This window comes from Camponotus vicinus, unplaced genomic scaffold (genome assembly GCF_025532165.1).
Source record: "Camponotus vicinus isolate PSW18456_S1 unplaced genomic scaffold, iyCamVici1.0 SCAF_7, whole genome shotgun sequence".
Lineage (NCBI taxonomy): Eukaryota > Metazoa > Arthropoda > Insecta > Hymenoptera > Formicidae > Camponotus > Camponotus vicinus.
This window is the reverse complement of record NW_028141979.1, coordinates 12,514,023-12,540,916: the sequence shown is the minus strand read 5'-3', so window position 1 is coordinate 12,540,916 and position 26,894 is coordinate 12,514,023. Positions and strand designations below refer to the sequence as shown.

General features: G+C 26.7%; 2 protein-coding genes and 2 long non-coding RNA genes across 11 annotated transcripts; 1 reads left to right on the top strand and 3 right to left on the bottom strand.

Annotated features, from left to right (window-relative positions):
• Window positions 1–3,437: 3,437 nt before the first annotated feature.
• Window positions 3,438–13,227, bottom strand: LOC145974401 (uncharacterized). 7 transcript variants are annotated; one of them, XM_083104222.1, is made up of 10 exons: window positions 11,335–11,405; window positions 10,937–11,055; window positions 7,319–7,496; window positions 6,596–6,772; window positions 6,102–6,164; window positions 5,697–6,031; window positions 5,183–5,342; window positions 4,901–4,944; window positions 4,324–4,445; window positions 3,438–3,472 (listed from the first exon to the last, which is right to left on the bottom strand). In XM_083104222.1, the coding sequence occupies exons 2-9, from the start codon at window positions 10,979–10,981 to the stop codon at window positions 4,389–4,391; spliced, it is 1,059 nt and encodes a 352-aa protein (XP_082960348.1). In that variant the 5' UTR covers window positions 10,982–11,055; window positions 11,335–11,405; the 3' UTR covers window positions 3,438–3,472; window positions 4,324–4,388. The 7 variants fall into 7 exon arrangements, with proteins under 7 accessions (XP_082960348.1, XP_082960346.1, XP_082960347.1 ...); XM_083104220.1 differs by lacking the exons at window positions 4,901–4,944; window positions 11,335–11,405 and adding an exon at window positions 11,924–13,227; XM_083104221.1 differs by lacking the exons at window positions 4,901–4,944; window positions 11,335–11,405 and adding an exon at window positions 12,032–13,227.
• On the top strand, window positions 11,920–13,802 carry LOC145974402 (uncharacterized). 2 transcript variants are annotated; one of them, XM_083104225.1, is made up of 3 exons: window positions 11,920–12,228; window positions 12,510–12,574; window positions 12,854–13,802. In XM_083104225.1, the coding sequence occupies exons 1-3, from the start codon at window positions 11,963–11,965 to the stop codon at window positions 12,910–12,912; spliced, it is 390 nt and encodes a 129-aa protein (XP_082960351.1). In that variant the 5' UTR covers window positions 11,920–11,962; the 3' UTR covers window positions 12,913–13,802. The 2 variants fall into 2 exon arrangements, 1 of the variants encoding a protein (XP_082960351.1); XR_014439659.1 differs by having other exon boundaries at window positions 11,941–12,233.
• A 1,657-nt stretch (window positions 13,803–15,459) lies between these two features.
• On the bottom strand, window positions 15,460–16,481 carry LOC145974729 (uncharacterized). The gene is made up of 4 exons (XR_014439777.1): window positions 16,237–16,481; window positions 16,015–16,174; window positions 15,758–15,859; window positions 15,460–15,613 (listed from the first exon to the last, which is right to left on the bottom strand). It is a non-coding gene; the product is annotated as an uncharacterized LOC145974729 (long non-coding RNA).
• Window positions 16,482–21,893: 5,412 nt separating this feature from the next.
• Window positions 21,894–23,694, bottom strand: LOC145974480 (uncharacterized). The gene is made up of 3 exons (XR_014439703.1): window positions 23,409–23,694; window positions 22,989–23,162; window positions 21,894–22,888 (listed from the first exon to the last, which is right to left on the bottom strand). It is a non-coding gene; the product is annotated as an uncharacterized LOC145974480 (long non-coding RNA).
• Window positions 23,695–26,894: the final 3,200 nt, after the last annotated feature.

Below are 26,894 nucleotides of genomic sequence, written 5' to 3'. Positions count from 1 at the left end.
AATGGATAAGAAAAAAGATCTGATTTTTCTTTAAATTTTCTGCCAATCAAATAGGTTTCTTCACCCTTTATAATATTCTCTATTTTAATAACTTCATTAGCTTTTGTAAGACAATATGCATCAGCAGATTTTAAAGAGAATTTTTTATCTGACGTTCGAACTTTGTTATATTGCTCTTCTTGACAATTTAGAGTTGGACTCCTATGATGAGGTTGTTCAAATGATAATTCATTTCTAGAATAAGAAAGATGAAATGAAGAAATGGCTGCCTTTTCTATTACACGGCAAACTATTTGAGAAAGTGTTTTCCTTGGTGCATGTAGGAAATTCTTCATTTGTCCCAAAAAGCTCTCAAATTTAAATGCACTAAATTCTTCAAGATGTCCATGTAACTGGCAATCCTTAACAATGTGTATTAAATGATGAACATTATATACTATAAAACCCAGTAAGCAAGAAACATTAAATCAATCTTTTGAAACATTAATTTTATGTAAATTTTTGTAACGTTTTGATATGATGTTTTATAAATATTTTAAACATATTATTTTATAATATAGTATTTTTGAATATTAAAGAAACATCCCAAAAACATTATTTTAAATATTTATCAGTATTATTGTAATATATTTATTAATATTAAATTCAATATAGTTGCAATAATTTTAATTTATTACAAATTTTATATTAAGAATAACGTAATTGCAATAAAGAATTTTGTGTTGTTATAAATGTTTCTTTTTTAATATTATTCTAATGTATTTATAACTTACAAAAAAGAAATATATATATAAATATACATTTTATAACGTGAGTTTTATTATACATAAAGTGAGAGTAAAATAATGTTTTTATTAGTGTGATAAAAAATCCAACAAATGCATAAACAATGCCAAATTCTTCAACAATAAAATTATTTAAATAATATATGTTTTATAATACATGTTTGATAAAAATTTTTTGTGAATCGGCCGCTAGCCGATGTACAACATTTGTAGTTGCGCGCGCAGCGGCTACTTGGTTAGCGAGTGATACTTGCGCTTACGTAAGCGAATACACTGCAATATCATGTCCTGATTGGCTCAGGGCATGCTGGGAAGTGGGACTGCCGGCACCGGTACACATCGACATTAGTCGAGCTTTATCTTCCGTACATCTCTCTCGTTTGAGGCCGTCCAGTGTCAACAAAGAAAAAGTTTTATCTTCCGGATTACACGGACAAAGGACTGCTAAGTCGTAAGGTACGATCTTTTCTAATAATTCTAGAGTATTAATTAGATCGCAGTCCAAAAATAAAATTAGTTAACGTTAGTTCAAAGTAACGTGTAATTGTAGTCCATTGTTCCGTCCATTTTTTATAACGCATAGTCGTGTTCCGTCCATTTTTCGTAATGCAATCCACGTGATGTAAACTATAGATTTTTAGTACTGGCAGTAAATTCGAAACACGGCCAATGTATGAAGCAAATTACAATTACAGATTGTGCTCTACTACCCAGTAAGCAAAATATCATTAACCTAACGTTATTACAATGATATTTTCTAATGTCTAACGTTTTCAAATATGTAGTTTTTAATGTTGTATACAACGTCACTCTGAACAAACTTTGACCCAGATTTCGAAATATCGACAATGTTTCTATAATGTTTTTGTAACATTCTAATAATACTAAATAAATGCTGATTTAAATTTAATTTGTAACTATATTTTATCGTTATATTAACGTTAAATAATATTAATTCTAATATTTATGTGAAAGTGTTAATTACATTTTTCTATAACAATATTAATATTAACAAAATGTTTTCTATGATATATATACATATATATTCTAACATTTATTTAAAATTGTCATTAATATTTTACTTCTATTATAATTAACATTTCATTAACTTTTCATTTTTAGGAAGAAAATGGAAACATCAATATTATTATTATTAATATATTTTATTTCTATTATAAGTAATATATTTCTTCCACTAATTTACAATTCTTGTACACTTTTTATTTTTCAAGAAGAAAATGAAAACGTTACAATTTTAGAAATTTCAAATATAAAAAATTGTTTATATTTGAAACTTCTAAAATTATAACGTTTCTATTTTCTTCTTGGAAAATAAAAAAATGTGAAATTGTAAATTATTGGAAGAAATATATTACTTACAATAGAAATAAAATATATTAATAATAATAATGTTGATGTTTCCATTTCCTTCCTAAAAATGGAAAATATATATATTACGTACTTCATATATTATTGTGTTTATTTATTTTTTATATATAATACAATATATTTATATTATGTGTATGTATGTAGGGAGAGAGAAAAATATGAATGATGATAAGAAAATATCTGTAGAAAAACCTGTATTTATTTATTTCTATATATTTATCTATTTTCATATATAAATATAAAATTAAATTATATAAAAATATAAAAAGAAACAAACATCATTTTATGATATCACATAAATATTACACATTTATGTACCTAAGAGTAATGAAAATAAAAACATCTTAAAGAACAGATATTATATTCATTTGAAATATTTTACACCATGACAAAATTGTTGCATATAATGTCGCATATAATATCACAATCAGCAGAGGAGAGAATAAAGTAAAAAAAATTTGGTTTGAAACAATGGAATGACACTTTCTGCGTTTTTTTCGAAAATATATATATGTATAACCCTCTGTTATATACTATATAACATTTCTAATAATATAAAATAAAATTCTCTACTTTGTATTTAATATCAAAGTTCTACCTTGTTTTTACACATTCAAGTAATCTCTCATTTTCTTTTAAAACATATATTATTGAAAAAGGGAAATTGCCTATGTTTCCGGCGAACGAGCCTGAATTCAAGAGCTGTGCGAAAAAGAATGGAAGAGACAAACTATCATCCGCAATGCACGTATTGATATCATCGTTGCCATGGGATGGTATGCTTTCCTTGAATTAAAAAAAAAACAAAAGCAAACAAACAAATTCAAACAAACCAATTCCCTATCCATTGATATATGTTCTAAGCGTTTTCTCGGGAACAAAAGAAAAAAAGAAAAAAGAAAAGATCAATATATCTAACAGATTTTAAATCACAATGTCTAGCGATCTTTATAACGCGAGATCTATTTGCTCACTTTTAAGTCATACTGTCTTTGGTTTCAATAATTAAAAAAATACATATATCTCTAGTTATATATCATAAGCTAATAACTATATCACAGAGCTTGGTCATGGGTGCAAGCATATTTTGTCACGTTTCAAAATTAGATAATTTTCGCAATATTATACGTTAGCGTTAATGGAAACAGAGTTTACATTATTACATCAATATCGTTGTTGTTGCCAATCCTTTATTTCGTCTTGCAAAATGTATATGTCGGTGATTTACACATTCCACTCTTTCAATCCGAAATAAAACTGATAAAAATCGCTTCATAAAAATAAAAATGATGATGTTTCTAAAAAAATAAAAGTAACATTTAGTTATTAAAAAAAATTGTATTAAATTTTAACTAATTTAATAAATAATACACTTTTAGTATATAAAATCATCAAAAAATAAATATAATTATATCATAAATATAACCATATATTCAATAACATACTTTATTTCATAAATATATGTTTAAAATTTAAAGATTAAATTATAAATGAAGAGTTCATATGTAGTTCATGTAGAGTGTAACTGAAAAAACATAGAAGCACACACTATTCTGTATCAGATACAGAAACAATCCAAATCGAAAAATCCTGACTCATTTTTTTACCTGAACTTTTTTTTCAATGTTGTACGTTGTTAAGTTAGCTAATTAGCGCTTGACTGCAGCGAAAAAATAGAAAAGATAAGATGGTTCGCTACTCTTCGATTTTTCGTCGTTCTATCTTTCCATCCTTCCATCTTTTCCATATAGGCACTGACTTTAACATTGTATAATAACGAAAAAAAGATCAAACAAATCGAGAAATGGCTCAGAACTTTTCAATTTGGAGTTTTTTTCGTATCTAATCATGTGCTTCATGTATGTTGTTATATTTACATATTCTATATAAACTTCTCATTTTTGTAATTTAATATTTAAATATTTGTTTTAAATATATATTTATGTGGCATACAAATATGTTATTAAATATAGATGTATTCGGTTATTTTATATTTTATTTTATATACTGAAAGTGTATTATCTATTAAATTGTGTGCTTTTATATATGTTTTTTCATTAACACTCTGTATATTGGAATTATTAGATATCACTAGATATTAACTTATATTTTACTTATATTGTTTTTTTACTTATTTACTTATACTTACTTAAATTGTTTTATTTTTTTCAGAGGCGTTTTTTTTACGAACGTTTGCAAATCTAAACCATTCCATTACGTAATTTTCGAATTCTTTTTCAGTATTACGGGGATATGCTGCTGTAAAAGCTTCTAAAATTAGAAAAAATCAATAGATAAAAACAAAAGAAAATAAATAAAAAATTTATTGTATTATTGTAAAATTAAATATATATCTAAATAATATGTCTAAAACAGTTTAGAACACATTGTTATTCATACTTAATTTGTTATGATTAGGGCATGGATGTTCAGACACGGAGACTGAGCACGGGTTGAGAAGAATTACGTGCAATTGCGTGAGTTGGTGTGAGTGCCGTCAGAAGCGGTTGTTGTTGACGCGTCGTTCATACCAACTCGCACACAGCGATTTTCGGCTTATGCTCGAATGTCCGAGCCTTAGTTATAATATGTTGAGTATAATATGTTATATGTAATTAAATAAGACAAGTTACACAACTGAAAAATTAGTAATTAAAAATAAAAATAAGTAATTAAAAGTAAGTAATTAAAAAATAGAAAAATCATATCGATAATTATAAACTAACTTTAAAATAAACTAATTTTTGATTTGTTTTTCTTCCTTTGATTTCTATAAAACAAATCATATATATTTTTTAATCTAGAGATTGATAGCAGAATATACATATATACAATAAATACTTTTATTGTGTAGTACAAAATTTATTATAGTTACTATAATTATATACAATAGATTTTAAAATGGAGCAATTATAAATATCACAAAAATATATAAATGCATATATATATATATATATATATATATATATATATATATATATTTTTTTTACATTGAGAAATATACTTACTTTTAATAGCCGTCATTGTATATGTATCTCCAATCTTGAAATTATTTTTTTGCCCCGTCCACGAACACATGGAGGCTACATCATCGGTAAATATTGTAGTCAGTGTCCTTTTAACGAAATTTCTCTCATTTTTTCCACCAATTAATAATACTCTATTTATCTGTTAAAAAGTTGTTTTTGTAAAGCAATGTATACAAAATATATAAAGCTTTAAATTTTTAAAAATTCAATTAACTTCAAAAAATATATTATAGTGTTCATTTAGTTATCATTATTATCGAAATATTTTTTTTTCTATCAATAAAATTCCTTTAAAGAAGAAGTAGCGAATAATCCTAAGCGATTAATTAGAAATATATATTTTGAATTATATAAATTGGAGTTACGCTTTTTTTTATATTAATATTTTTCTGTAATATGATATAATACATATATCATATTTTATTTCAAATAAATATATTGATTGTGTATAAAAGTTTTATTTCATCAAAAATGATTGATGAGCATTACTTACTACTTGCGTAAAGGCTTCTTGATCTTCTTTCAATACATCCTCAAGTTCAAGGAAGTATTCGATGGAAGTTAAAGGAAAGTATTTTCCGATCTTATCCCTTACTGTAGCATCTTCCTTATAGTATTGCGCACTATTTATTTTACTTAAAATAACAGTTGTGGTTTCTTGGATTTGCAATAATGATTTTTCCTGTTTATTTTTCATACTTTCTATTTCAGTTTGAATACTTTTCATCATTACTTTAAGATTATTCATTTGAATAAGTACATTATTATTTTCTTCTTCAATAATTATTGGTATATGGTTGATGTTATTGTCTGTTAAAGTTATACTATCTGAAAAATAAAAAAATTAAATTAATAAATACAACATATTTATATTAAAAAAGTACATTTATTTTATTACCATCAGTATCTTCTACATCGGATGTAACGGACATCGAAGTTTGACTGCTTTCTCCCGATGAGCCTAAAAATTAATTTCTTTAGATAAAGTAACTTTACTAAGCGAGATATCATTAAACTAACAATATAAGCTTTCATTAAACTATAGAAACTTCATCGATTTCATTTTTTGTGCTTTTATATGATATCTAATATTGATTGCAATATATGAGTAATTTTATTAATATCATGTAATTACATATCTATTTATTGCTTTATCAATCTGTTTAATTTTTCTTATCATTTTTATATATTGTTTCTTTTATAAAGTACAATTCAGAAAATCAAATTAAATTTACAAAATTAAAATTTAAATTACAATTATTCATAAGCAGAGAACATTATGTGACTTGTTGAATATTGTCATATTAATAATAAAAAAATGATAAACATCTGTTTTAAAAATACATGTACCTAAATGAATGTAAATAAATAATTTAAAAACACACAATTAACCTGCAATATTCGATGTATCGAATTTCTTTTGTGACAAGATCAGTTTTGGAGGGCCAGGATCAACATAATCCTCAAATTTATTGTATCTGATTTTTCTTTTTCCAATTCTTACTCCATGTTCAGATTCAGATGAAGCGACAGCTTCTTTTTCGGCTTTCAAAGCTGATTCATAAGTATCTTTAAAAAAAGCAAAATATAATCACCATATGTATAATATTTATAGCTAGACCACAAATAAAAAAGACAATAACGAAAAACTTCAATTGTGTACAAGTATAAAATTTAGGTAAAGAATGGGTTGATGGGAGCCAAGCGTAGAAAAAAGACTCAACAATCTTGTTTGGGATTTTCGAACTCCCTGAAACAGACTGCGAAAAATATGGTACATACCATATTTCTCGTTCTCTTTTTCTCGTCTTTGATTGATTGGAAAGCTCATAAAAAAAGGACCAAAAAACGTTTATTAAAATAATAATTCAAATATTGTTGCGTTTAATTTCCGTGCTTGGTTCCCTCCTATTAACCTATCCCTTACTTGGAAATTATAAAAAAAAAAACAACTGTAATTTTTTATAATTTCTAATCTAAAAAGTATGTATTGAAAATCAGTAATTAAGAAAGTTTTCCTATGACCACTTTTTTTAAAGCTATTTTCGGTAACTTATTAAAAAAATCTATAAAATTAATATATCTATTGCTTTGCAATTTTAATTTTTTACTTACCATGTTTACTAAAAATATGGCATTTATATTTATGCCAATGTTCTTTGACCGCTAATTCTCTAATTATTGCAGTTCTGATATTTTTCAGACCTTCAGGCCAATAACAATAATTTGGTTCTACCAACCAAATTATAGGAACTACTGAAAATTCTGAATTATCAAATTGAACCACAGCATACTGAAACATAAAACGTTAATAATATATTATTATACAATTATACATTGTTATAACAAATATAAAAATATAAAAATAGTGCCTTTTCTTTTCATTATATAAGAAAAAGTATATTTAATAAAAATATATTTAATTGCATCGATAAATATATTTCTTAGAATCAATATTCTTAGATATACAATTTTAATCTCAAACAAAGAATTCATTTAAATGAAAAATTATAGAAAATATTTCTAATATTTATAAATTTAACATAAATTAAAATAAGTAAAAATAAGTCAGCTTCTTACCTTAAAATCAATCCGCATGTAATATTGATAAAAAGCAATTTTCTATTTTGAAAGCTTTTCTTGATATATTATCAGCAGAAGTAATATTTTCTTCATCAATTTCTTCAACAAAAAATAGTACTGTCCATTGGATTTTCAAAATAAGGTTTTATCTTAAAATATTTGTATTTAATATAAAATGTGCTATTCATTTGAAAAATATCAGTTACTTTTATAGGTTTATTATTTTTTAGTAGAAAATTACAATTTGGCTCTTTATTTTCTATTCAGAAATTCTTATAATGAATTGCTGAAAAGTTTTCTACTAATTTATTATTAATCAAACGAAGACCATCTTGTTTAAGATAAATTGTTTGTTCTGTCGTATGAGAAGCATATTTGTCAAATTCTTTAACTCTTTTTATGAATTGTGATAAAGGTTTATTTGATGTTTTCAACATCATTTTAATGTTATGCATATAGTTTTCAAATGGAAAACAACTAAAATTGTCCAATGAACCAAATTTTTTTACATCTAATGTTAAGTGAATGAGATTATGAACATTATGATTAACAAATTCGCGTCCATATAAGTCGCCAAATTCTTTTGCAAAATATATTAATAATTCATTTGCATAATCGATATATTTGTCTATCAAATCGTCACATATTAGTATTCGAATTGCGCAATGCAAAGAGAGAAAATGAAGAAAATATTGTTTTTTCAAAAAAGGTTTCATGAGCCATGGGCCATAATATAACAAGAAAGTTCTAAATTCAACAGCTTTCCATCTTTCAAACTCTGTTATTGGTCTAGGTTTTCTTGCAAATTCATGCGGAGTTGATTTGTATATCAATTTCAGCTTTTCATTAATAGCATCAATATCCTCTTTTATCAGACGAGTTTCTTGGTTGCCTTTAATCCAGAAACCTAACAAGCGTTTCATAACTCCCAGTAATATCAAATGTATATAATCCAGAGGAATATTCGTAACAAGGCCAATTTTTAAATCACATAAAACAGATTTCTCTTTGTGATAATCTTGATCAATTTGAGAACGGAATTCTACATCTGTTCTTAGTTTTGAATTTAGTTCTGGGAAAGTCATTCTATTCTTTACAAATAATCCTTCGGCCCAACATTTGGTACAACTTTGATAAGAGTTGAAATTTTTTACACATAATATAAAGGCTTTTGCAGGAGCATCGCAAAGAATTTTACTAAGATTTACTTTTAATATTCGACCATTATTTAAATGTAAACCTTCTTGCAATATTTTCATTTCTTCGGTAAATTTTTGCAAAAAAAATATTACTATTACCAGGTTTATTTTCTCCATGATATACAGCAATTGGAAATGGTCTAAGTTGTTTTAATTCGTCGATTTTTACCAAAATAGGCCAAAATTGACTACCACTACTTTTCGTTAGAGGAAGTCCATCAATATTAATTGATATGTTTATTTCAACTCCTTCAAAATTATTCTGTATTAATTTCATTAATATTGTTGATTTTAATCCAAAGTGATAGTATTTTCCAGGAGGTAGATTACTTATATGTTTACTTATATCTTTAGTTTTTAAAATAGTGCGTGCATCTGAAGGCAATGAGTTCAATTTTAGATATAATTTTAAAATTTTTAATAAATCGCTAACAGCAGTTAAAGCGATATGATGTTCAATTGCCCAATATCTCAGATGGTTTAAAAATATCTCGGTTGATGATTCCAAATTATGTAATAATTTAGTATTTTCATCAAAAGCACAAGAATTATTACAATGAAATGACATATTGCGTGAAATATTATTGGTTTCTATATAATTTTCTACAGTTGGAAAATTATTGATATTTGATCGCTCCAATGTGACAGACGAAGGAGCAGCAAATATTTTTTTCTTTTGAAGAAGTATTTTTTTTTGCATATTTTTGCCAACACGTTTTGCAACATTTCTGTTAATAATTCTTTTTAAATATTCTTCATTATGATGTTTTTTGTAGAACTAAAAATTACAATTATGCATATGTAAAAAGTTTGTCTTTTCACTCTATTATATAATGATTTTATTTAATATAACGGTTTAATTTAATTTATTTATTTGATCTTTCTAGTACTTTATTGAGTTTGGTCTTTCTAGTACTTTATTTGAAATAATAAAACCATAGACTATTTAAAAGTTATAATAATGGCTTTTGAGTTTGTAACGTCAAACGTAAAAATGGCAATAAAAGCTCAAACAGCACCACGTCTAAAATTAGGATATAAGACGTCTTTAAGATGTCTTTATCATATTATAAGACGAATTAAAGATGTTTTAAAGACATCTTAAAAATGTCTTATGTTCCGATTTTGGACATGATGCTGTTGGGGAGCCAAACGTAGTATAGAGCGAGTAAATATAAAGCGCATATAATAACATATAATTATTAATAAAATATTAATAATTATATGTTATTATATTAAATATTATATTTATAAAATATTAATATAAACAGATCTATATCTCAAATAATCTATATCTCCAATAATTATTATCACAAAAAAGAAAAAAGGAAACATAGAAAGCAATTCGAAATTTGTCAATGGTTTTCTTAACATGCATTGTAGTATATTTCATTTCAATGATGTTTTGATTAATTGTTTCTAATCAAGTAAAGAATAATGCATTTTGAAGATATCATAAACAAATTTCAAATTATCTTCTTTGTTTTTTTTTCTTTTTTGTAACAATGTTTATTGAAGTGAGGTATGGTTTGGAACCTGCTCCAATGACTATTACCAATTATATTTCAATAATTTTATTATGACGATTAACTGCGCTCCTCGTTTATTTACTTATTTTTATTTTGTTATTGTTATCGTGTTCTAATTTACTTGTAATTTACTAAAAATGATCCAAAAAAAGAAACCAAAATGTTTGCTATATAATTAAGTAAGTAAAGTCTACATAAAATTTATATATATTATATTTAAAGAAAAGGTTATACGCGATCTATTACTAATATGCTCATTGCCATTTTTACCTTTGTTTTATAAATATTTCATTTATTTATATATTCTAATTGTTAAAAATTTATATAATTTATATTTAAAATTAAAATATAAATAAGAGCAAATAAAAAAAACATTTACAAATTTTTAAGTTTTTTTTATTTAAAATGAAAAGAAATTTTACCTTATATGATTGACTCTGTTCTTCTTCTTGGTCTTCTTGATCCATGATTAAAAAATTTAATTATTATGTATTGTATGTATTTTTTTGTCTCAACTTCCCTCGACAGTAGTATATACCACCTGAAACATTTTAACACAAGTTGATATGAGCGAAGCAAAATCTAAAAGAATATTACAAAATAGTTGGTATGTATGTATATATGTAAATATGTATGCATACTATTTTCTCTGTATGCATAATATTTTTTACTCACTTACATAACTAAAGGCATGTTCCGATAAATACTACCAGTGTACTAAAAATCTATAATTCATTTAACGCATAATATATAATTATTCATCTACACTGGTAGTGTATATCGGAACATATCCCAAATATTGACATGATCTAATAATTACCTTTTTCACACACAATGATAAAGATGATGGAAGCTTTTCTCCCTTGTTCCTTTCTTGCGTTATATCTGAAACATTTTGTCACAGAGATTACCCAGTAAGCAAGAAACATTAAATCAATCTTTTGAAACATTAATTTTATGTAAATTTTTGTAACGTTTTGACATGATGTTTTATAAATATTTTAAACATATTATTTTATAATATAGTATTTTTGAATATTAAAGAAACATCCCAAAAACATTATTTTAAATATTTATCAGTATTATTGTAATATATTTATTAATATTAAATTCAATATAGTTGCAATAATTTTAATTTATTACAAATTTTATATTAAGAATAACGTAATTGCAATAAAGAATTTTGTGTTGTTATAAATGTTTTTTTTTTAATATTATTCTAATGTATTTATAACTTACAAAAAAGAAATATATATATAAATATACATTTTATAACGTGAGTTTTATTATACATAAAGTGAGAGTAAAATAATGTTTTTATTAGTGTGATAAAAAATCCAACAAATGCATAAACAATGCCAAATTCTTCAACAATAAAATTATTTAAATAATATATGTTTTTATAATACATGTTTGATAAAAATTTTTTGTGAATCGGCCGCTAGCCGATGTACAACATTTGTAGTTGCGCGCGCAGCGGCTACTACGTCGATAATTGGTTAGCGAGTGATACTTGCGCTTACGTAAGCGAATACACTGCAATATCATGTCCTGATTGGCTCAGGGCATGCTGGGAAGTGGGACTGCCGGCACCGGTACACATCGACATTAGTCGAGCTTTATCTTCCGTACATCTCTCTCGTTTGAGGCCGTTCAGTGTCAACAAAGAAAAAGTTTTATCTTCCGGATTACACGGACAAAGGACTGCTAAGTCGTAAGGTACGATCTTTTTTAATAATTCTAGAGTATTAATTAGATCGCAGTCCAAAAATAAAATTAGTTAACGTTAGTTCAAAGTAACGTGTAATTGTAGTCCATTGTTCCGTCCATTTTTTATAACGCATAGTCGTGTTCCGTCCATTTTTCGTAACGCAATCCACGTGATGTAAACTATAGATTTTTAGTACTGGCAGTAAATTCGAAACACGGCCAATGTATGAAGCAAATTACAATTACAGATTGTGCTCTACTAATCTCTGTGACAAAATGTTTCAGATATAACGCAAGAAAGGAACAAGGGAGAAAAGCTTCCATCATCTTTATCATTGTGTGTGAAAAAGGTAATTATTAGATCATGTCAATATTTGGGATATGTTCCGATATACACTACCAGTGTAGATGAATAATTATATATTATGCGTTAAATGAATTATAGATTTTTAGTACACTGGTAGTATTTATCGGAACATGCCTTTAGTTATGTAAGTGAGTAAAAAATATTATGCATACAGAGAAAATAGTATGCATACATATTTACATATATACATACATACCAACTATTTTGTAATATTCTTTTAGATTTTGCTTCGCTCATATCAACTTGTGTTAAAATGTTTCAGGTGGTATATACTACTGTCGAGGGAAGTTGAGACAAAAAAATACATGCTTGCACCCATGACCAAGCTCTGTGATATAGTTATTAGCTTATGATATATAACTAGAGATATATGTATTTTTTTAATTATTGAAACCAAAGACAGTATGACTTAAAAGTGAGCAAATAGATCTCGCGTTATAAAGATCGCTAGACATTGTGATTTAAAATCTGTTAGATATATTGATCTTTTCTTTTTTCTTTTTTTCTTTTGTTCCCGAGAAAACGCTTAGAACATATATCAATGGATAGGGAATTGGTTTGTTTGAATTTGTTTGTTTGCTTTTGTTTTTTTTTTTAATTCAAGGAAAGCATACCATCCCATGGCAACGATGATATCAATACGTACATTGCGGATGATAGTTTGTCTCTTCCATTCTTTTTCGCACAGCTCTTGAATTCAGGCTCGTTCGCCGGAAACATAGGCAATTTCCCTTTTTCAATAATATATGTTTTAAAAGAAAATGAGAGATTACTTGAATGTGTAAAAACAAGGTAGAACTTTGATATTAAATACAAAGTAGAGAATTTTATTTTATATTATTAGAAATGTTATATAGTATATAACAGAGGGTTATACATATATATATTTTCGAAAAAAACGCAGAAAGTGTCATTCCATTGTTTCAAACCAAATTTTTTTTACTTTATTCTCTCCTCTGCTGATTGTGATATTATATGCGACATTATATGCAACAATTTTGTCATGGTGTAAAATATTTCAAATGAATATAATATCTGTTCTTTAAGATGTTTTTATTTTCATTACTCTTAGGTACATAAATGTGTAATATTTATGTGATATCATAAAATGATGTTTGTTTCTTTTTATATTTTTATATAATTTAATTTTATATTTATATATGAAAATAGATAAATATATAGAAATAAATAAATACAGGTTTTTCTACAGATATTTTCTTATCATCATTCATATTTTTCTCTCTCCCTACATACATACACATAATATAAATATATTGTATTATATATAAAAAATAAATAAACACAATAATATATGAAGTACGTAATATATATATTTTCCATTTTTAGGAAGGAAATGGAAACATCAACATTATTATTATTAATATATTTTATTTCTATTGTAAGTAATATATTTCTTCCAATAATTTACAATTTCACATTTTTTTATTTTCCAAGAAGAAAATAGAAACGTTATAATTTTAGAAGTTTCAAATATAAACAATTTTTTATATTTGAAATTTCTAAAATTGTAACGTTTTCATTTTCTTCTTGAAAAATAAAAAGTGTACAAGAATTGTAAATTAGTGGAAGAAATATATTACTTATAATAGAAATAAAATATATTAATAATAATAATATTGATGTTTCCATTTTCTTCCTAAAAATGAAAAGTTAATGAAATGTTAATTATAATAGAAGTAAAATATTAATGACAATTTTAAATAAATGTTAGAATATATATATATATATATCATAGAAAACATTTTGTTAATATTAATATTGTTATAGAAAAATGTAATTAACACTTTCACATAAATATTAGAATTAATATTATTTAACGTTAATATAACGATAAAATATAGTTACAAATTAAATTTAAATCAGCATTTATTTAGTATTATTAGAATGTTACAAAAACATTATAGAAACATTGTCGATATTTCGAAATCTGGGTCAAAGTTTGTTCAGAGTGACGTTGTATACAACATTAAAAACTACATATTTGAAAACGTTAGACATTAGAAAATATCATTGTAATAACGTTAGGTTAATGATATTTTGCTTACTGGGTAGGAGCCTTCTAAATTCTGTGCCTTTATAATACTTCCAATCACTCAATCTGCGCGGCCTACGAGCAAAATCAGATGGAAAGAAAGATTTAAAAAAATTAGACAAATTATCTATTTTAAGAACAATATCAGTAGGCACCCAGTAAGCAAAAAATTATTACCACAACATTATTATAATGATATTCACTAACATAGTAATGTTGTCAAGTATGTAGTTTTTAACATTGTATGCAACATCATTATGAACAAACTTTGACACCGATTTAGAGGTTTCGGTAATGTTGAAATAACATTTTCTATGTCGTTACAAGTAATATTGCATTAATGTTGTTTTAACATTCTGATAATGTTTCTCATAAAATTAAATCAATAATAAAATAACATTAGTATCAACATCTACATAACTTAATATTAATATCACAATAATATTAATTCTAACATTAATTTAATTGATTTTTATTATTTTATAAATATTATATATACCATGTTTTCAATAATTTTTCAATATTAATAGAATGTCTAAATATATATTGTATTTTTGTATTTCTAAATATTATTTTTATCGTTTAATAAGGAATAATAATACAAATATATATACATATAAAGTACAAGAAAATATTTTTTTTATTTCTATATAATTAAATACAAAAAATGTATTATAAAATGAGGTACTTTTTCGATACCTAAAAAAATACTGAGAAACAAAAGAAAATAAAAAATATATCAAACTAAAAAAATACTCAAAAACATAAGAAAATATTAACAAAATATATAAAATCTAATAAAATATTATAAATCAAACTTATATTTGCCTCATTGCACTGAAATCAAACTTATATTTATCTCATTGCACTTCTTTGTAAATATAATAATATAAAATATAATTTAAATTAAATATTTTAATTCTATATTTATATCTTATAATTATTACATTTCTTCTCACTTTTCTTTTCCTGGAAAATATAAAATTCAATTAGTGACAAACTTATAATAATTCAATTTTAGTTTATGTAGTATACATTTGTAAGAATATTTGAAGTAATTAATTAACACAGAGAAACTGTTAAGAGAAATGATAATGTCTGGATTCAACATACTTTCTTTCTTTTGCTTACGGACGTTTACAAAACGAAACCACTCCATCACCAATTGTTCTAAATCTTTTTCCGTACTTCAGGGAAATGTTGCCTTAAACGCTTCTGGAATAAGAAAAACTTTTATGTTATATATGTAGCATAAAGTTCTATAGGCTTTTCTCAATATATTCCATCCGTTAATTGTAAAAAATTTAGAAATATAAAAAACAATTATAGATTCTGATACCACAACCAATATGTATTATAAATTTATTTACTTTTTATACTTAGCATAATATGAGTATCTCCTATCTTGAAATTATTTTTCTGTCCCGTCCACGAACACATACAGGCCAAATTATCATCAAATGTTACAGCTAAAGCTCTTCTAACGAAGTCTTTTTCATTTTTCCCACCAATTTGTAATATTTTATTCACCTAAAAAATGTTTAAAATTAAAACTATGTTTATATAATTTATTGATAAACGAATTTACTTACTACTTGCATAAAAGCTTCTTGGTCATCTTTTAATATATCATCAAAATCGAGAAGATTTTGAATAGAAGTTAAGGGAAATTTTTGTTTTATTTTATCATCCTTTAGCATAGAATATTCTTTGCCATATTGTTCACTATTTATTTTAGCTAAAATCAATTTTGTGGTTTCTTTAATTTCTGAAAGTGATTGCTCTTGTAATGATTGCGTTTCCCTTATATTTTTTATTTCAGTTTCAATATTGTTCAGTATCGTTTTCAAGCTTGTGTAAAATCTAAGTCTGTATTAGTATTTTCATTGTAGATTGTAATTGGTACATTATCAATGTTATATTCTGTTAAGATATTATCTGAAAAATATAGACATTTTTATAGAAAGATAAACATTATATGAAAAATTAAATATATAAATGTTTCTATTAAAGATGTTTTTTTACATAAGTCGCTATTTTTATTACCATTAATATCTTGTGAATTATTTAATTTAGAATTTTCATTGTCCTTATTCGTGTGTGTTGAAACTAAAAATAAAAAATATTTATTTTAAACAGGTAAACTTTTTTTTAGTATTCAACTGTGAGAGATAAAATTTTAAGTGCAATAGTTAAATTCATGGGACAATAATATAATAGTATGGCGCCCAATTTGGCCAATATGAAAAGCCTTAAATTCAACTCTTATCTGAAATAAAACATTTTCCGCAATACATATAATTTACGCTAATTATAAGAATAGAAAAAATTTTGGCCGTATATCGCTTAAATGTGAAAAACTAAATTATTATTTTATGTAGATTTAATTATTTCCACGTAAAAATATAGCAGCGATTTTTACTAGTTTTACAAATTTTGTTGTTTTAAATTTTGTTTTATATCCTATTTTATTTTATTTTATTTCTCATTATAAATTTTCTCTTATGAGATTTTTTTAGAAAATAAATCTAGATTAATATTATTAAATACATTTACATTTATTATTAATAAATTATTGTATATAATAAATATTTTAAAAATTTCTATATATTGTCTTTTTTCAAATAAAGTCAAATTCAACAGAAGTTTTTTTAGAAGACAAAACTTAATTCAAGATTTAATTTAATTTAAAATATATACACAATTAAGGGTTGTAAACACTCTTGAAAAAATAATCTATTTATCAACATAATTTCGATCAAAGAATATAGAAGCATATAATTTTAAAATTCGTGAAACGTTAAGATTAAATTAGTACAAGCAGTAAAACAAGTAATTCATATTTCTGAAAATGGAAATATGTTTGCACAAAAAAAGACTTAAAAATTAACCTGCAATACCTGATTTATGTGATTCCTTGGATGATAACAATCTCGGAGAATTAGGAAAACTGACATAGTCGTCATATTTATTATTTTTTACTTTTCTTTTCCCCATTCTTGATTCAGCCTCCTCAGATTCCGATGTAGCTACAATCTGTTTTTCTGCCTCTAAGGCTGATTCATAAGTATCTAATAATAAAAAGGAATTATAAATTACAAAATTCATAAAATAATGTGCATATTTGGTATTAAATAATAATGCTATATACATATAAATAATTTCCATTATATACATATAGAGGTAAATATAAATTCATATGAATGCTATATGAAGTGTCATAAAAGTCAGAAACAGATTTTTTACAAGACAACTGACAATTTTTATTAAAAAGAAAAAACTATACGTTTCGACCAACAATCGTGGTCCTCCTCAGGAATACATTAATTACACAGGCCCACAAGAAAAAAAAAGTACCCTGTGCTGGCGATCTGACTAGGCTAGTCTTATGTATTTTGGCCCGCTGAATTCGAATCTGACGTCAGAATTGCTCCATCACGTCACAGTTTTTTTTAAATCTCAAAAATAGACGAAAATTTCGTAAAAATCGACATTCTAGGGTAATAAGACTGCGCTTCTTGAAGAAAAAATTACCAAAATCATATTTTAATGTATTTTCAGACATTATAAATCCAAATCCGACCTAGAATATAAACGTTGTGCTCAATTTTTTTTTGTGCTCATTTTTTATTTTTTTTATTTTTTCAGGTTGTAACACCTAAAATTTACTGCAAATTCTACAGATTCTATTTATCAAGATGCGAAGATATTAAGATAGGTTTTTACCTCCAGATAGCACAATCTTTTTTTTCATGTACCTCTAGCGCTTTAAAGACATGAAAAGAGGTTTGTGACCTATATAAAGAAATTTCTGCATCTTATACGAACTCAACAGCTAGAAGCTGTAAGTTTCGAAAAAGTTTTTCTCAAAATTTGGACTTGGAGAATATAAGATTAATTCTTTCCAATATAAGATTTATGAATGAACTAAAATCAAATATGGAATACGGAAGATTGCTGCTTTTTCATGACAAATGTTAATGGAATCGATGGTATAATTGATGTGACAAATCGGATTTGGATTTATAATGCCAGAAAATACATGGAAATATGATTTCGGTAACTTTTGCCTCAAGAAGCGCAGTCTTACTACCCTAGAATGTCGATTTTTACGAAATTTTCATCTTTCTCTTTTGAGATTTAAAAAAAACTGTGACGTGATGGAGCAATTCTGACGTCAGATTCGAATTCAGCGGGCCAAAATACATAAGACTAGCCTAGTCAGATCGCCAGCACAGGGTACTTTTTTTTTGTGGGCCTGTGTTATTATATAAACAGTTATGTATAAATTGTCAAAGCTCATTTAAAAATATATGCGCTAAATAGACGCGTTGGAAAGCACAGTCTAGTTAATAATAAAAATTTTTATTAACCGGCTTGTGATTTAGACGTGCTTTCTAACATATCTTTTTAGCGCATATATTTTTAAATGAACTTTGACAATTTATACATAACTGTTTATATAATAATTAATGTATTCCTGAGGAGGACCACGATTGTTGGTCGAAACGTGTAGTTTTTTCTTTTTAATAAAAATTGCCAGTTATGTCGTCTTGTAAGAAATTTGTTTTGTTCATTACTTACTGGCGACATATAATATTTTAATTTTTTATATACACGGTGAGTCATTTTAATCTATAATCCCAATTATCTCGTTGGCAAAGCATGACAGAGAAAAAATTTTCCCACAAAAGTTGTTTGTTTCTTTGGGGGCCATAAGATGGCACCATTGGTTTGACCTTGAAGAGTCATTTGAAGGTCACGTGAAGGTCACCTTCAATTTCTTAAATGGAACCTACATTTTCTCATTACATATTCTTGTAGCTTATCTCGAGAGCTTTCCAAAACATTATAATTACGTTAGTTTTCATTAAGTACTTTCCGAGTTATGAGGCTTGAAATCATTTCTTAATTTTACATAAACCATAAAATATCTAGTAAGATATTCATTTTTCGATTATCTTACCTTAATTCTTTTATGTACAAAATAATGAGAGGAATCGATTGGTGTAAAGAAAACACATAGTTGTTTTTGAGAAAAAATATGTAATTTGCAATTAACAATTACATATTTTTTCTCAAAACCAACTATGTGTTTTCTTTACACCAATCGATTCCTCTCATTATTTTGTACATAAAAGTATTAAGGTAAGATAATCGAAAAATGAATATCTTACTAGATATTTTATGGTTTATGCAAAATTAAGAAATGACTTCAAGCCTCATAACTCGGAAAGTACTTAATGAAAATTAACTTAATTATACTGTTTTGGAAAGCTCTCGAGATAAGCTACAAGAATATGTAATGAGAAAATGTAGGTTCCATTTAAGAAATTGAAGGTGATCTTCACGTGACCTTCAAATGACTCTTCAAGGTCAAACCAATGGTGCCATCTTATGGCCCCCAAAGAAACAAACAACTTTTGTGGGAAAATTTTTTCTCTGTCATGCTTTGCCAACGAGATAATTGGGATTATAGATTAAAATGACTCACCGTGTATATCTTAAATTATAAAATCTATTATAATACAAGTATATAAACATTTCTTTTCATTAGCATCACAATTAATAAAATAATATTAGTGCCATAAACATGTACATACAATACTTTCCTGACTTTGTCAAGCATAATAATCTAATTTTACTTACCATGTTTACTAAAGATCTGACATTTATATTTCATAAAATTGTCTTTAACGGACATTTCTTTCACAATTGCGGTTCTAACGTTTTTCATTCCTGTAGGCCAATAACAATGATGTGATTCATCCAACCAAATTACGGGAACCACCGAAAAGTCTAAATCGTCAAATTGTACAACTGCATACTAAAAAAAAAGATAACAGATTACCGAAATATATATTTGTTTTTTACTTATTTAATATGTATAATTATTTTTTAATAAAAGAAAGTTTGTTGCGTATTTTGCGTAAATCTTAGGCAGTTCCACAAACGATGCACCAGACCTCTGATTTCTTATATTGTGCGGTGAATTCTTGAGAGACACAGAGTGATTCATCGCGTGTACTTCTTAGGTTATCAATAGCAACATTTTATATTACAAATAATCGAATTCTCACGGTAATAATCCAAAGATTAAATTCATCATTTTGACTGCTACTGAGTAATGTGATATATAAATCATAGTCAATTAAAAAAAAAGAATAAGAACAATCAACAAATACTAAATTTATATTAAATAATAGTTGTATTATATTGCAACAAGTAATTAATTTCAACTTACAAATCAGTCCGTGTGTAATATCGACACGAAACAATCATTTATTTTGAAAGCTTTCCTTAATATATTGTCAGCAGATGTGATATGTTCTTCATCAGTCATTTCAACAGAACCATACCAAAATATAGTACTTTTCATCGGATTGTCAAAATAGGGTGTTATTTTATAATTTTTATATTTGATATAAAATATATTATCAATCCGTAAAATATCAATTATTTTTATAGGTTGATTATTTTGTAAAATAAAATTACAGTTGGGTTCTTTAACTTCCACTCTAAAATTTTTATAATATATAGCTGAAAAACCTTCTGCTGATTTATTGTTTATTAAACGAAGACCATCTTCTTTAATAAAATTTTCTTTTTCTTTATTAAAGGAAGAATATTTATCAAATTCGTTTACTCTTTTTATAAATTACGATAGTGGTTTATTTGACGTTTTAATCATCATTTTAATTGTATGCATATAATTTTCGAATGGAAAGCAGCTGAATTTATCTAATGGGCCAAATGTCTTCACGTCTAATGTTAAATGAATGAGATTGTGAACGTTATGATTAACAAATTCGTTGCCATATAAATTACCAAATTCGTTTACAAAATACATTAATAACTCGTTAGCATAATCAATATATTTTTCTAATAAGTCTTGACAAACCAAAATTCTAATTGCACAATGTAGAGAAAGAAAATGAAGAAAGTATTGGTTTCTTAAAAATGGTTTCATTAGCCATGGACCATAATATAATAAAAAAATTCTCAATTCAACAGCTTTCCATCTATCATATTCCGTTATTAATCTAGGCTTTCTGGAAAATTCACGGGGAGTTGATTTATATATTAATTTTATTCTTTTATTAATAGCATCAATATCTTCTTTGAACAGACGGACTTTTTTATTTCCTTTAAGCTAAAATCCCAATAAACGTTTCATTATGCCTAATAATACCAGATGCATATAATCCAATGGAACACTTTTAAGGCTCCGGAGTAGTCACCGCGGCCATCTTGAAATCGTGACGTCATAAGCGAGAAAGGACACCCATATTTATATTGCGACTGACATCTAAATAAAAACATATTTGAATGAAATAAGACTACCAATCTCTTCAGCACACCTGTAAAAATGGACGGATACTAATCCTTTCCTTTCACAATTTATAAATAGCCGTAAATTGAGTCCGAAATGAAGCCTTGAAAATGCGAAAAAACACGCGATTTGACAGCTGTCGAAAGGAGAGGAAAATGTTACTTTCTAAAGTTTATTCCTTATACAGCTTAGTATCCGTCCATTTTTATAAGTTTCCTTAATACATTGCACACCACAACACTAGCACAAAGCAAATAATTATGAAATGGGACGCAACGTAAATTGGGCTGTCATTACTCGCTTACGAGGCCATTTTTCACGCCTTATAGTTCACCGATTTATAGCAGTGAGGCGCTGCATGAGAATTTTGACATGTGGGTAACGTGTGGGTAATATGTCGATACCATGTAGGTAACGTAGAAATATTTCTACATAATGAGGCCCTTGCACAATGCCAAGCAAGAGAAATAGGAATAGGGAAGAATATAGGAAAGAGAGAGAGGAAAGATATTATTTATTATAATGAAAATAATTAATATTAAAATCTATGACTTCATAAATCTGAGATATTTTATTAATATTATTATTTTATGTATTATTATAATAAAACTTTTATATGTATATATATTTTTTAATATTTTTTAATATTTTAATAAGTATAATTAAAAATAAAAACAGGCCCAGAACCAGGACGAGAGTCTGAGTGACCCATCCTCCCAACGCGTCCTCGTCCTCTCCATCCTCCTCTTCCTCCTCTCCATCCTCCTCTTCCTCCTCTCCATCTTCCACCTCTCCATCCTCCTCTCCAGTCTCCTGTACTGTCTCCTCTCCAGTTTCCTCTCCATCCTCCTCTCCAGTCTCCTCTACTGTCTCCTCTCCATCCTCCTCTTTTCACTCTTGTTGAGTAATAACTATACGTACACAGAAAACGTAGCAATTAAAAAATTAAATTAAATTTACAAAATAGAAATAATTTTAAAACTTTTTGTATATATTTAAAATTTAACATACTTTTTATTTCTTTCCTTTAATTTTGTTCCTCCTCTTTTCTTCTTCTTTTCCTTCTCTTTTCTTTCATTTTCTTTATCTTCGTCTTCATTAGTCGTCTCTTCTTCTATACTCATCTCATTTTCTTCCTCGTCCTTTCTTCTTTCATCTTTTCTTCCACGCTCTTTTTCCAATCTCCTAATTCAATCATGTCGTTTATTAAATGTTTTATTTACAGGACTTTAATTTAAAGAATACTCTAACAAAAAAAAGAAAATAATCTAAAAAGAAAACAATACATGTTACACACACACACACACACGCACGCACACGCACGCACGCACGCACGCACACACACACACACACACACACACACGCACGCACGCACGCACGCACGCACGCACGCACACACACACACACACATATATATAATAACACACAAACCTTTTTTTTCTTATTTCTTGTTCCTTCTCTTCCTTCTTCTTTCTCTCTCTTCTCTCTTCCTCTTTCTTTCTCTCCAGTTCATTCCTTCTTCTATCTTCCTCATCTTTCTTCATCCTTCTCTCATCTTTCATCCTCTCGCCTTCTTTTCTCATCATTTCTTTTTTCTGTCGGCTGGATCTATTTATATAATAAATAAAATTAGTATATAAATATTACGTCACTGCTTCACGTTATTTTTTATTACAGTATATACTCTGAAAGATTTTCTATTATAATATTGAAAGAATTATAATTATTATCCCAGCAAACAGAATATTACAGCAATATTGCGGCAATATTATAACATTGTAACAATGTCGTGGCAATATTACAACATTGCAGCAATGTTGCTGCAATATTCTGTGTTTGCTGGGATATAATTATTTATTATATTTATTATTCTACTATTTACGTATATATTGCATACTCACATGTTGTTTGCACCGCAGTAAAGCATCGACTGGTTTACACCAGTGATGCCAGAATGCCCACGCGCACATACACACACACATACTCGCCGCTTCTCGCCGCCTTCTTCGCTAGTTGTTTGTTTTCGTCGCGCGCGATATCTTATTACATCTTTGTGCGCTAAGTACTTTAACAATCGAGCGATCTAATAGACAGCTCAAGTTTTCGTTACTTTCATAATATTATTGATATTATGGAAACGCGTGAAATTAGTGAGAAAATGTGCGACGAAGATAATGAACGAATTTATGGAAGGAGGCGCAATACAAAAAAGTACCGATTATCATGCAAGCGGCTAAGCAGACGAAAATCGTCAATAAATAAAAGGTAACATTATTTTATTAATAGAAAAGAAAATAGAAAAATTACCGTGCACACTGTTCGTCATATAACCAAAGTAATGAAAGCCAGTGTACATCAATCACGGTAATTAATCTTGGTATCACGGATTTTGATGAACTTTTCTTATAATGTAGTACTGTCAGTACCGTAACTAGGGCGGTACCCCCGCACCGGGCGCAAACTTTAGGTAGAAATGAGCAGTCATTATAATAAAATAAAAAAATAAATAATAAATGTATTTATTTACATCAAATAAATGTTCCTTTTTAGTTGAAAAGTTTGTTTTTTATTATAAATATTTGGCAAGAGAGACGTAAACTGTTAAACTCGCACCGGACGCAATAAATAAATGTTCTCAAAAACGGTTGAGCGTTTCATCTTTTTGCTACACTACAGTACTCCTATACTAAAGTACTATACTATAAAAAAAGCTCATTAAATTTATATATATATATATATATATATATATATATACACAGGGTGTCCCATTTTAAAGGACCCACTCAAATATCTCAGAAACACTGCGTTAAATCGAAAAATGTTTCAAACAAAAGTTGTGTGGCTTCAAGGGGGCCATAAGATGGTGACAATGATTTGTCCTTGGAAAATCATTTGAAGGTCATGTGAAGGTCACTTCAATTTTTTTAAACGGAATACCCTATATATTTTTGCAAATTCTTGTAGCTTATCTCGAGAGCTTTCCAAAACACTATAATTAAGTACCTTTTCGTTAAGTACTTTTTGAGTTATGAGGCTTGAAATAATTTCTTAATTTTACATAAACCATAAAATATCTTGTAAAATATTCATTTTTCGATTATCTTACCTTAATAGTTTTACGTACAAAATAATGAGGGGAATCAATTGGTGTAAAGAAAACACATAATTGTTTCGAAAAAAAAAATGTAATTGTTAATTGCAAATTACATATTTTTTCTTCAAAACAACTGTGTTTTTTTACACCAATTGATTCCTCTCATTATTTTGTACGTAAAAGTATTAAGGTAAGATAATCGAAAAATGAATATTTTACAAGATATTTTACGGTTTATGTAAAATTAAGAAATTATTTCAAGCCTCATAACTCAAAAAGTACTTAACGAAAAGGTACTTAATTATAGTGTTTTGGAAAGCTCTCGAGATAAGGTACAAGAATTTGCAAAAATATATAGGGTATTCCATTTAAAAAAATTGAAGTGACCTTCACATGACCTTCAAATGATTTTCCAAGGTCAAATCATTGTCACCATCTTATGGCCCCCTTGAAGCCACATAACTTTTGTTTGAAACATTTTTCGATTTAACGCAGTGTTTCTGAGATATTTGAGTGGGTCCTTTAAAATGGGACACCCTGTATATGCAGGGTATATCTGAAATGATGCACTAAACTTTAGGAGCGTATTAACGAGGTTAAAGTAAGACTTTTTTTTCTTATGAACATGGATCCGTAAATGTAAAACTATCTCTAAAAATATATAGTTAAACTCTCTGTTGAATAAAGAATATTAATTTCATACATCACGGATTACATGATAAAAATGTGTAATCACATGAAATAATATGTCTTTGATACACATATTTTATACATAATGGACATTCAAAACAATAAGGAAATGCCTTCTAATCTTTTATCGAGAAATAGCTTTCATATTTAAAAGAAATGTCTCATTTAAAATAACAATTTTACAAATACAACTTTATAATTACAATTGAAGCCATTCTTTCTTTAAATTGTCTTGATCGAAGCCGTTGAGAGTTTCCGCGATAAAAGAAACATCGTTAAAAGATGTTTCCCTGTTATATAAAGCTATATGTGATTGCAATACTTGTAATTTATATAAAAATACAGGGTGTTCTAGACCACCCGTACACCTCTTATCTTTCAAAAACTAAGCATTTTAGAGAAAAACGTTTTCGACAAAAATTGTATGGTTTTGAGGGGAACATAAGATGGTGTCATTGGTTTGACCTTGGATGGCATCGTTAAGGTGAGGTCAAGGACACCTCTAATTTCTTAAATGGAACCACCTATTTTTTATTGCATATTCTTATAGCTTATGTCGAGAACTTTCCAAAACACTATAATAAAATATTTTTTCATCAAGTACTTTTCGAGTTATAAGGCTTGAAATAATTTCTTAATTTTACATAAACCATAAAATATCTAGTAAAATATTCATTTTTCGATTATCTTACCTTAATACTTTTATGTACAAAATAATGAGAGGAATGGATTGGTGTAAAGAAAACACAAAATTCTTTCGAAAAACAAAATGTAATTTGCAATTAACACATTTTTTTTCGAAACAATTATGTGTTTTCTTTACACCAATCGATTCCTCTCATTATTTTGTACATAAAAGTATTAAGGTAAGATAATCGAAAAATGAATATTTTACTAGATACTTTATGGTTTATGTAAAATTAAGAAATTATTTCAAGCCTTATAACTCGAAAAGTACTTGATGAAAAAATACTTTATTATAGTGTTTTGGAAAGCTCTCGACATAAGCTATAAGAATATGCAATAAAAATAGGTGGTTCCATTTAAGAAATTAAAGTTGTCCTTGACCTCACCTTAACGATGCCATCCAAGGTCAAACCAATGACACCATCTTATGTTCCCCTCAAAACCAT